General features: G+C 41.3%; 3 protein-coding genes across 3 annotated transcripts; 2 read left to right on the top strand and 1 right to left on the bottom strand.

Annotated features, from left to right (window-relative positions):
• Nucleotides 1–205: 205 nt before the first annotated feature.
• On the bottom strand, nucleotides 206–2,127 carry si:ch211-175m2.5 (uncharacterized protein LOC568697 homolog). The gene is made up of 5 exons (XM_037460824.2): nucleotides 1,949–2,127; nucleotides 1,684–1,842; nucleotides 1,497–1,596; nucleotides 972–1,102; nucleotides 206–828 (listed from the first exon to the last, which is right to left on the bottom strand). Exons 1-5 carry the CDS (start codon nucleotides 2,000–2,002, stop codon nucleotides 538–540), a joined length of 735 nt encoding a protein of 244 aa, XP_037316721.2. The 5' UTR covers nucleotides 2,003–2,127; the 3' UTR covers nucleotides 206–537.
• Nucleotides 2,128–2,563: 436 nt separating this feature from the next.
• polr2g (RNA polymerase II subunit G) lies at nucleotides 2,564–5,505 on the top strand. The gene is made up of 8 exons (XM_037460825.2): nucleotides 2,564–2,712; nucleotides 3,039–3,148; nucleotides 3,431–3,590; nucleotides 3,896–3,946; nucleotides 4,452–4,517; nucleotides 4,785–4,856; nucleotides 4,964–4,997; nucleotides 5,159–5,505. The coding sequence occupies exons 1-8, from the start codon at nucleotides 2,701–2,703 to the stop codon at nucleotides 5,170–5,172; spliced, it is 519 nt and encodes a 172-aa protein (XP_037316722.1). The 5' UTR covers nucleotides 2,564–2,700; the 3' UTR covers nucleotides 5,173–5,505.
• Nucleotides 5,506–5,629: 124 nt separating this feature from the next.
• Nucleotides 5,630–10,991, top strand: eef1g (eukaryotic translation elongation factor 1 gamma). Its single transcript, XM_037460823.2, has 10 exons — nucleotides 5,630–5,747; nucleotides 6,581–6,739; nucleotides 6,841–6,904; nucleotides 7,321–7,463; nucleotides 7,606–7,749; nucleotides 7,838–7,967; nucleotides 8,285–8,489; nucleotides 9,385–9,557; nucleotides 9,933–10,057; nucleotides 10,636–10,991. The coding sequence occupies exons 1-10, from the start codon at nucleotides 5,736–5,738 to the stop codon at nucleotides 10,792–10,794; spliced, it is 1,314 nt and encodes a 437-aa protein (XP_037316720.1). The 5' UTR covers nucleotides 5,630–5,735; the 3' UTR covers nucleotides 10,795–10,991.
• The last annotated feature ends 1,148 nt before the right edge of the window (nucleotides 10,992–12,139 follow it).

The following is a 12,139-nucleotide window of genomic DNA, read 5'->3' as shown; positions in this document are numbered from 1 at the left end:
TATGTGTGACCCTGACGACTGACAATTCTCTCTACCGTATAAGGCTGTCATGACAAGTGTCTCACATTGGCAGTTTAAAGTCAAACTGATCTTTAAATCCTGACTTAGTAGTGTACATGTGGATCTGGTGCCATCTGGCAGTGATACACAGTACTTCAACCCCACACACACAGTGGTAAAGTCAGAAAATTAAGCAACAACAACATCAAATTATCAAGAAAAATAGTTTATTTAAAAAATACATAAAGGAATGCCTTTACAAAGCAGTTACATGTTTAAACTTTAGACAATCTTTGCTGTGAACAACTCCTGGTAAAAGATCAAACAATCAAACAATGGATGAAGCAGCCGAGGTCACTCTCAACTTTTCAACAAGGAAGTAAAGAGCTGCAGTAGGTTTTGGAGTTGCGACACAAGTATGGAAGTTAAAAAACAACTATGACATTTCAGGTTGATTTTATGTAATGGAAACCCCACAGTAAAAGAGAAATGAATGGCAGCTGGAGCTGCCTAAAAATCAAAATCCTGTCTGTATTGCTACTCCCCTTTCCCTTTCCCTTTGTCCTTGCTCCTGTCCTTTGGCGTACGGCCCATGTTATAAAATTCTACGTTCGGCCTCATGTCGGTGAGGTGGGCGAGCCGGTTGGACATGGCGAAGAAAGCAGCGATGGCAGCGATGTCCCACGCATCCTCTCGGTCAAAGCCCACTTCCTCCAAAGACTGGAAATGCTGCTCTGTAACGGTGTCGCTGCGACACACAGCCATCGCAAAGTCCAGCATGGCGCTCTCCCGAGGTGACAGCTCTGCATTCTCATAGTTAACAATCACCTGACATGAAAAAAAAAACCAGGGGGGGGGGAGAAAATTAGACCTAGCTTTGATATTGATTGAAATTCTTAGTTAAATACACTTATGTGAAAAACTACTATAGTTGTACTGTAAAGCAAAGCATGGGCAAACAATCTGTATACCTGATCACACAGAGTGGGCTTCTTGGAATAGATGCGGTGCAGTGCACTGTGGGATACCACACAGTAAAGACATTTGTTGTGGGTACTGGTAGCTACGACAATTAGCTCACGGTCTGCCTTTGTCAAGCCGCCTGGAAGACAGTAGAGATTGTGTTAATGTGAGAAACAATGTCAAATTTACATAGCAACAAGACATTGTGAAGGTCAAAGCCTCAGTGATGGCTGGCTGGTGTAACATCCTCTTGGAAATGATCCAAGATGTGTGAGAAGTTGCAAATCAAAATTTCTATCAGAATGGTTGTATTGGTTCAGGTTGTGCTGTTCAGGGGAGACTTATATTGTGAATTGTAGGTGTGAATGTTTAGAGGCCAACATGGCGAAACAAATACCCAAATAATAACTGTTCAGTTTTACTTATGATATGAACACACACACACACACACACACACACACAAAGACAGACAGACAGACAGACAGACAGACAGACAGACAGACAGACAGACAGACAGACAGACAGACACGGACCTGTCTCTTTGTTCATTAGTTCATTGTAGTAAGCAAAGAAGGCTCTGAACTCCGCTGGTCTGTGAGAAAGCGCTTTGAAGACATTGGGCAAAAAGCCTCCCTGCAAAGAAGGACAGCAGTAGAAATAAGAGGTGAATTCAAGAGCCCAGGGGCCTCGTTGAATGCGATGTTTTTCTTTGCTTTATACCTTTGACTCAACTTCCTCCATCAGCTCCACTATGTCAAAGGGCAAGTCTTTCTTGTTCGGAACCGGATAGCGACTGACGTTCTCCCGTGGCGGATCACTGGAGAAGAGCCTGATCCCCACTTCCTTCTGCCGAGGCACACGGACCAACCGGAGAGACACCTAATGCGGGAGGGGGGTTCGGGGGGGGGGGGGGGGGGTGACAGCCACACCTGTCACACGTAAACAACGCAATCTGAGCGTCGTGGAAACGCATTGGAGAACTTACCAGCTGCGTGAACACACGGGGACGAAACCACCTCGAGACAAGATAACTCGCCATGACAGTGTTCCCAGATGTACAGTAGTACTGCAGTCAACTAACAATATAAATCATGCACCAGTCCTTGCGACTGTCAGTCACTTCCCTGTATCAGACAGAGTAGGTCGAATCCAACAGCCAATCATCGGGTCGCGTTGAGTCACGCCCATTGACTGCTCGTTTTCTTCTTCTTCGGTCTATTTTACAGCACACTTGAAGCTGCCAGGGCATACTGCTGCACTCCACGGTTAATTTTTAGTATTGTAGTAAAGTGTTGTAAAATTATTTATAGATTATTTTTTTCACAATTTCAGAATAAACTAAGGAAATATCTTCCCCCATTTGCTGTTATTAACACATTGTCTATTCAGTCCCTTCTTGTATGTGGATTCTGCTGCAATTTTTCCTTTATAAAAAACTTGTTGTTGTCACATATTTTGCATTCCCTCTGTTCCATAACTGTCGATTGAGACCCTAAAGACAGTATGAACATATGCGGTCCATGGTGTCTCCCGCCTTCATGCAGTAACTCTCCTCGTCACCAGAGGGCAGCGCAGCGAGATCTGGCAGCAACGAAAGGCCCAACTATTGACCCCGTGAACCGGAAGCTACTTCAGTAACGGGCAGATCGCGAATGAGCGGCGGTTTCTGTCAAATCGGTTTGGATAATTTATCAAAACAAGAACATTTTTCCAGTGCGAATTGAATAATACATCAACATGTTTTACCATGTAAGTATGAGTAATACCCGCGGTGTATTTGCAGGACGTTAGCGGCGTATTGGTGTTTTGTTTATTCAATAAGTGCCTAGCTCGACCGGTTAGCGTAGCTATTGTATTTTAGCTGAAAAAGGTGTCCAAATCCTCAAAGGATTGATCAGTGTTGTTGCTTTATAGCCAGGCAGAAAAACCACCAGGTCTGCCGTCTTTCATTAACCAGAACCAGTCCGGTGGCATCCGTGGGATCACATCCATACCCTATAAACAGGATCATATCTATATAACAGTGTGCTGCTTTGGCGCTGTCTCGTGGTGAATACATTTTTTTGGTGTTTCAGATTTCTTTGGAGCATGAAATCTTACTACATCCGAGGTACTTTGGTCCTAATCTGCTCAACACCGTGAAGCAGAAGCTTTTCACAGAAGTGGAGGGCACCTGCACTGGCAAGTGAGTGGGTGCAAGACTTGATATTGTGTCTACAAATAAAATGATTATCAGTGATCATCAGTAATGGGTTTAATTATTAGAAATGCTACTTTTAATCGTTGTATTAATAATAAAGTTTTGACCTTGCAAAAAAAAAGCAAGACAAAAGATTAAGGCTGCTATTTGTTACACCCATTAAGTCATCAAGCCAATGTTTACCTTCATAAGGAGGTTATTTACTTTGCATTAATATTTCTACACATGAAAACACATATTATTGATTATGTGTTTCCCCTGCTTCAGGTATGGCTTTGTCATCGCAGTCACCACCATTGACAACATCGGGGCAGGTGTAATCCAACCGGGGAGAGGGTTTGTCCTCTACCCAGTCAAGTACAAGGCCATTGTGTTCCGCCCATTCAAAGGGGAGGTGGTTGACGCTGTGGTCACTCAGGTCAACAAGGTACGGGTCAATAATAACGCAGATATTTAAGCTTCATACAGATTGAGTTATGACCCGTTTCAAATGCCAACATTTTTACATTTACTGTTGAGAAATTGTCACAGTAATGTAAGTTAATGAAGTTCTCCTAATATATTTCACATATTTTAACTATATTATAATAAATAAGCCTCGAGTGAAGAGTTTTTGCTTCTGCCATGGTGGATGTTTTGAAAATGTAGTAATTGATGAATAGCTGATAATGAATATTTTTTACTTTTTTGTATTTGACAAATTAGAAACATATTCTTCTTTTTTTCTTGCAGGTTGGATTGTTCACAGAAATTGGTCCCATGTCTTGCTTTATCTCTCGCCATGTAAGTTATCATAAAAACGTAGTAATTGCAAACAATTATCCTCGGTAGAACCAAACTCCGATTGTTGCTCAAGGCTGCACCAGCGCCAGCCGTCATGTGGGGACATTATTTGATAACTAAATTCATATTCCTTCGAATATAAGGACTCGATAAGATTTCTTTGTAAAATACAAAACACAGGGACGGGTTACTTTAACTTATTTAACTGTGGCATTTGTAATCCTGGCCAGTCATAGTAGTCATAAGTACAGAACAGCACATCAAAAAACCTTTTAACTTTCCAATTTATTTTATTTTGATAGAAATTTATGTATGCTTTGATATTCAGCTTCAGATTGATTTTGTAATTACTTGCATTTCTGTTTTAGGTATTTACTACTCTTACCTTAATTTGGCTAATTATTGAGATGTTGGCTAATTCCTATTCCAAACTATTGTTTTATATATCTGCCTTTAAAAACAACTATAGGTAGATATCTAATCTCACAAAAAAATCTTTTTGCAGTCCATCCCTTCAGAAATGGAGTTTGACCCCAATTCCAATCCTCCGTGTTATAAGACAGTTGATGAGGTAAGCAAATAAATTAATTACTACTTATATTATACTTATTCAAACTACTTATTGCGGTTCACCAGATATTTGAACAAGTACAAATCCAGGTAATTATAATAACGCTGGAGTAAACATAGGTATTCTTTAGAGAACTTAATGAAGCAAGACTAAAGTAAAAGTATAATTCCATAACTTGTGTATACAAAGTATTTGCAGTGCTGCATACTTTTGTGCTCCTGTTATTGTTCGGTTCCTGAGTCTTGGATGCTATCTTCTTTTTTCAAGGACATTGTAATCCAGCAAGATGATGAGATTCGGCTAAAGATTGTGGGGACAAGAGTGGACAAGAATGACATTGTATGCTTTTTCCTTTTCTTCCTGATCAGATCTAATGTTACTAAATATTTTATTGTAGTGATTTACTGTCTCACAGGTTAAAAGTAAGCTTTTTGCTTGTTTTTCAGTTTGCCATTGGTTCTCTCATGGATGATTACCTGGGTGAGTATTATGTCAAATTATTTTGTACAATGTGGTATTGTACCAAGTTATTACAGTTTTTGCAATGGAACTATTTTGGTTAAGCTGTGTAAAACATGAGTTTTAAAATGTTTTGTTTTCTGCTTTCAAATTATTGTTGAACTCTCCTTCTGTTCTTCTAGGTCTTGTGAGCTGATTCATTGCAGAAGGACCACATTTCACATGGGACACTTCATGTAGTAGATTACTCATCTTGTTTATAAAATTCATGTTACTTTTACACTTTCTTTTTTATACAAATTGGTGGAAAAGGTCTCAGCAACATAATTGTATTATAATGTTGCACAATTTACATGTATTTTTTTTATTGGAACTAGTTCAGGTAAATGCTTAATAAATTAATTGCAAGATGTAATAGTTTGGAAGCAGAACAATTATTGTTTCTTTGTAGAAATCACAATTTCCATTTCAACTATGTACTGGTTAGTCTTTGTTCTCTGACTGCAAATAAAGTATTTTATTTCTTGTATATCTGTATCGGTTTTCATGTAAATATCATGTTAATATTTTACACAATTGATCATTTTCAATATGTAACGAGATCTAACGCACATCTCGTGAGTGTTGTGCCGCAAAGCGTCACCCCTGTCTATACATGACATCAGACCAAACGTGAACGCGGTAGCCTCAAGCGCGCGCACGACTTGTGGACGTAAAACGTCACGGGAGCGCTCGTTCTTTCTTTCTCTCGTCCTGAAGATGGCGGCGGGGGTGAGTAAGATGGCAAATTTAAGGTTTCTGTTTTAACTTTAGTGAATCAATCTGCCGTTAATCAAGCCCATCGGTGCTGATCTTGGTTTCTTGTCCACGTAAACAGTACGTTTGGTGTGATAGGTAACTGTTATTGAGTGTATTTTTGATCAATTTCATTTAGAAGTCCTATAAACCGAGGTTAGCCTTTTGCTCTCCTAACGTAGCTTTCACAGGATGACGCTCCTCATCTGGCTTCTGCCACGTTACCGTGGCCCTTTCAAACTGTAAAAACTCTCAATCTAATTTGCTTTGGAGGTAATTAACGTTGTTTAGTTATGTCCTTGAAGTACGACAAACTTATATCGACTTTGTCTACAGCTTTTTTGGCTTCAGTTATACATTTTAAAACCCAGCGGGCTTTATCATCGACAATGGTAGCTAGCAGGGCTTAGCATTTAAAGCAACCTGAAAGCCACGTGAAACTATTTGCTTGGCTTTTTAACTCAAATCAACGCACGTTTTGACCTGGTTAGCAATCGGGTTTATTTAAATAAACGATACGGGCCCAGTCAATTTTACGCAATATTGCGTCCATACCATGTTTAGCGTCACACATCAATGTCGCTCCCCAGCAGACAAAGCACCTCACTTTACCTGTTCAGTGGCTCTAACGCTACATGTTCCAGAGATGTATCGGTGTTCTTTAACATGGAATTAGGCCTCTATATATTGTGGGGGAAAAACCCGGATTAAACTTAAACAATTTCTTTCGCCTCGATTTCTTTTCAACGTGCAAGCAAACAGTTGATGTGCGTGTTTGAACATTTGCTGTGTTCCTCCTCCTCCTCCAGACTCTGTACACGTACCCAGAGAACTGGCGGGCCTTCAAGGCCCAGATTGCAGCCCAATACAGCGGGGCTCGCCTCAAAGTCGCCAGCAACTCCCCGGCCTTCACCTTCGGGCAGACCAACCGTACTCCTGCCTTCCTCAACAACTTCCCACTGGGAAAGGTGGGTCTCTTTAATAAATGCTACAGCTCTCACCAGCTTCTTAACTGCTCAATTCTCACTGTACAATGTGTTGAGTAATTCTTGAATTCTGCCCTTTGTAGGTACCTGCATACCAGGGAGATGATGGTTTCTGTCTGTTTGAGAGTAATGCCATTGCTCACTACTGTAAGTGTTTATTGTATGCGTATATTGTCAGTTTTATTTGAAGGTGACTAGGGTTGAATCCGGAAATATTTCCAATCAAGTTGCTGTGTGCTAGCATGTGCCTTTAAGTTGTGACTTTATATCTTTATCTATTGGCTTTGAATAGCATACAATAATTAAAGAAATGTCACATTTAGCAATTGTTCAATGAGAATTGGTTGAGATAGACTTATCTTAACGCCACTATCGCCACTATCAAGTCTTATTGTTTCAATTGAGTTCAACTGTATGTGGCACTCGGTCGAAATTAACTAGTTTGCTCTCAAGGCTGCTGTTGAATGCAATACAATTGTACTGAAATGCATATTCAGTGCCATGAAAACTAAATATAGAATGGTATGCCTTTATGCTTAAAGCTATTCACCTTTCACCCACAGTGAGCAATGAAGCCCTGCGTGGTGCCACTCCCCAGGCCGCGGCCCAGGTGCTGCAGTGGGTGAGCTTTGCTGACTCTGAGATCATCCCTCCAGCCAGCGCATGGGTCTTCCCTACTCTGGGAATTATGCAGTTCAACAAGCAGGTTTGCACTTCAGCTAGTTTCTGGTTAAGTTTTAGACTTCTAACAATGAGTTGAAGACTGCTGTGACCATTGAGTAAGTCAGTGCATCTTGCGCTGTAGAGTTCATGTGTAATTTTGCATTGTCATTGTCTGGTCTGTCCAGGCCACAGAGCAGGCCAAGGAAGACGTGAAAAGGGCCTTTGCCGTGCTGAACCAACACCTCAACACTCGTACTTTCCTAGTGGGAGAGAGGGTCAGCCTGGCTGACATCACTGTGGCGTGCTCGATGCTGTGGCTCTACAAACAGGTTTGGCACACATGACTGTTGGATGAATGAATACATGCATAATAAAGATGCGCTCTAGGATGACCAAACGCCATTCTTTCCCCTGTAGGTCCTTGAGCCTTCTTTCCGTCAGCCTTACCCCAACGTGACCCGCTGGTTCGTTACTTGTGTCAATCAGCCCCAATTCAAGGCCATCCTTGGAGAGGTGAAGCTTTGTGAAAAGATGGCCCAGTTTGATGGTGAGTGGTCTGCAGTGATGTGGCTGGCAGAATGACATACATGTGGCAAAGGCCAAGATAGAACCTAAGCATAACTCATTGGAGAAAATCGACGTTTCCCTGTCTGGGCAAGGCGGTGTCCAATCATGGCATAAAGTCTTAATCTGACGGGGGGAGAGAAACTTGAGACCATGTTCATCCCAGTCATCTCTGTTTAGTGAGTTAAAGGCTGGTTCATGCTATGGGCACAGATATACGAAATGGGCTACTTAAATTTGATTTAGTTTTGCATCCAGAAACGTATAAGAACGGTTTTGTATTTTGCTCAATTTCTTTAGCCAAGAAGTTTGCTGACATGCAGCCGAAGAAAGATGCACCAGCAAAGAAAGAGAAGGTGGTAAAAGAGGCAGCCAAGCCCCAGGAGAAGAAGGAAAAGAAGAAGGAAGAGAAGAAACCTGCCCAAGAAGAGGAGATTGATGAATGCGATGCTGTTTTGGCTGCTGAACCCAAAACAAAGGACCCCTTTGCACACCTGGCAAAGAGGTAGTTTTTAGATTTCATTGTCTTGCATTGTTTATACATTTCGAGTGAGTCTTTCCCCCTTCACTTTTAAGATAATACTCTGTAGATGAGCACTGGCTGACCATGAAGACCCAGTAGTTTGCAAGTTACCATTTGATCACTTCAGCAGATTGAGATTGGTTGGTACATTAAATATAAATAATGTAACGTGCCTGACCAAAATTCAGTAAATTACTCGAGGAAAGTGTTGATCCCCTGTCTGGGCAAGGCGGTGTCCAATCATGGCATCAAGTCTTAATCTGACAGGGGAAGAGAAACTTGAGACCATGTTCATCCCAGTCATCTCTGTTAAGTGAGTTAAAGGCTGGTTCATGCTATGGGCACAAATCCATTTGATCCTTATTTTTTAGGTTTTTGATATGTTTGATTCTGCAAGTATTCCATAGTGGCTCAGTTTCAGAATCAAGTGCTACAATTTAAAGAACTACTTAGTGCTGGGCGATATTTTGCACCAAAAGAGAAGTTTATTTGGGCAGTGCCTGTCTTATCCTCATTCTTGTGTATCACAGACACCATTATAACGAAGACCAAAAAGCATGTGTGAGCAATGCATAGTAGCCCAAATGGCTAAATATTTAAAAAACGTTTCCATCTTACTCTTTCCATAGAATGCTCGGCTGATTCTCCCCATGCTTTATGGACACAAGCCCTAATGTTTTGTCATCAAATGTTAACCTTTTACGATTACAAACGAGTAAGTGTATATCTAGGTTGTGGGGAGCATATTTTTGTATGCTATTCTATAAGTCTTCTACACTATCAGTTGAAGTGATTAATTTTTTCCTGCTGAATTATCTGGAATATGTTCAAAACACAATAGCTATGTGACAATCATATTTCCCCTGTTCTTTTCTAGTGCGTTTGTCATGGATGAGTTCAAGAGGAAGTATTCCAACGAGGACACCATGACCGTAGCCATTCCCCACTTCTGGGAGAACTTTGACCATGAGGGCTTCTCCATCTGGTACTGTCAGTACAAATATCCAGAGGAGCTCACACAAACCTTCAAGAGCTGCAATCTGATCTCAGGTGAGACTCGCTCCATATATAATTTCACCTATATACGGTATACATTTTTTATTGACATAAACTTTAGGCATATAGTCCCCTGTCTGGGCAAGGCGGTGTCCAATCATGGCACCAAGTCTTAATCTGACGGGGGGAGAGGAACCTGAGACCATGTTCATCCCAGTCATCTCTGTTTAGTGAGTTAAAGGCTGGTTCATGCTATGGGCACAATATAAAGAGAACTATTGGTTATTTTAGACCATATCTAGAAAGGGGTGGCTCACCAAGGAAACACTACTCAATCTATTACTGCACTGGTCAAAATGTAAAATTTATGCATTTCATATTTTGGATTATTTGCAAATTATTAAATTTCCTCATCCATGTTCTTCACAGGTATGTTCCAGCGCCTGGATAAACTCCGAAAGAATGCCTTTGCCAGTGTCATCTTGTTTGGAACAAACAACGACAGCAGCATCTCTGGCCTGTGGATTTTCAGAGGCCAGGAACTGGTCTTCCCTGTAAGTACTGAAAGGGGCGAACACAATCTCGACCATGTCCTGACCCGATAACACCGCCACCCTCAAGCATGTAGTACTTGTGTTAGACAAGCTGGCTCAAGCAGTCTGTTTACGGTTGCTAAAAATATTTCTGCTGCTAAACGCGCATATAGTCCCCTGTCTGGGCAAGGCGGTGTCCAATCATGGCACAAAGTCTTAATCTGACGGGGGGAAAGGAACCTGAGACCATGTTCATCCCAGTCATCTCTGTTTAGTGAGTTAAAGGCTGGTTCATGCTATGGGCACAAATGATCAAATAGATCAAAACTGTGGGTGTTTCTGGTTGATTGGTGTTTTCAAAATGGTTTAGACTTTGGTCCAGATTACGTTAGACAGAAACTCTCAATTCAACATTGCACAAGCACTTGTTTTAAAAATGATTCTTCAAAGGTTTCCTATTTGTTTAATCAAACTCCATAACTCGTATTCAGAATTTCTGATGGTCTAATTCTCAACTGGTGTCAAATAATTCGTTGTGGGGCTACTTTATCGATTCATCCGATGGCTTGAATTCATAAAACCTTTTATTCCCTTCCTAGCTATCTCCAGACTGGCAGATTGACTACGAGTCCTATGACTGGCGCAAACTGGATTCCAAAAGCCAGGAGTGCAAGACCATGGTGAAGGAGTACTTTGCATGGGAGGGTGAATTTAAGCACGTGGGTAAAGCCTTCAATCAGGGCAAGATCTTCAAGTGAGAGGACACTGGAAACGTCTGAACAGAAGCACTCATCGCTCTGCTTTCCGGCACTTAATGATTGACTTTCAGCCACCACGTGCTTACTTTACTGCAAGAATGACTCTGAATTACAGTGTTTAAGATGGGAGTGAATTGTCTCATTGGCTCCAACTGTTTTGTTTTGACTTGCGAAATAAAGCATTTTCCACAATGCCATCTATGGAATATGTCTGGTCTGACTAAAGTCTGTTTTCTTACAGTTGGGTTTGAGTGGTGGTAACAAATCATCAGGAGAAATTCTGTGTAGTGTACACAATGAGCCAGAACCAAACCATGAACCGTTACTTTTGATCTCCAGTGGAAATAAAAACTGCTTCTGATTTAGTTTGTATCATACTGCACCTCTACCAATTGTCAATAACTCAACTTTTAACCTTAATACACTTAGCATGTATCTCAGCTGGGAAACCTTGGTTCAGGACATTTCAAATGTTCCTTGAGGGGCAGTTGTTTGGCGGCAGTGTCATGCTGCTGTGTGATCTTCCTCCACTAGGGTGCAGACAAAGACCTGACGCTGAAAGCTCTAGAGCCTGTACAATGAGGCACATCCAACGGAGAATTATAGGGCTTGGCTCTGTGGTTTGCACAATCTACAGAAAGAATGCAGTCTGCCTTAAACTATGGGTTCTTTGTGGTTCTGATGCTTCTCGAAGGAGCAGAAGCCTGCAGCAAAATTGTATAAGAATCAACTTGAAGGCACTTAACGTCCTCTTCAAGCTCATGGCCATATATTTTATATTTAAAGTAGTGCAGAGTGAGACGTTAGCATTGTCTAAACAGGCTTCCATACTAACAGCAAACTGACCATGGTGGCAGTTAAACTTTAACCACTTTTATTTGGTCAATCTGCATTGTAGATGAATGTAACGAGTGTTGTAGGCTGGTGGACTGACTTGTAGGCATTTAGATATGCTGAACAGTTTGACCCTATGTCGGTGCAGACCTGTCACGTTTACATCTAAACAGGACCAGTCATGTTTGTAGGCCTCCATTTTGTCTAAACTCAGGGATACCGCCGACCTTAACGTACCACTCACTGCCTTAATCAAAACCCACATTTCTCTAAAGTTTTAGGATGTTCTTGTTGGGATGGCGAATACAAAGCATACGAGCCAGTGAGCAGTTTAGTTCAAATATGGTTTGTTTTACTAGGACACACCCATCCGTAACATAGTTGGTTTGGCACCTTTGATAATTGATTTTTGATTGTTCCCGCACCTGCAAGCTGGCTCCTTTGTTGTGTGTTAAATAGGACACCTGGCCTCGCCCATATCATTCGTTCATTAGTAATCTTGTTGTGTCAC

The sequence above is a fragment of the Pungitius pungitius genome, chromosome 2, assembly GCF_949316345.1.
Source record: "Pungitius pungitius chromosome 2, fPunPun2.1, whole genome shotgun sequence".
Classification (NCBI taxonomy): Eukaryota; Metazoa; Chordata; class Actinopteri; order Perciformes; family Gasterosteidae; genus Pungitius; species Pungitius pungitius.
This window is presented reverse-complemented; position numbering and strand designations above follow the sequence as displayed.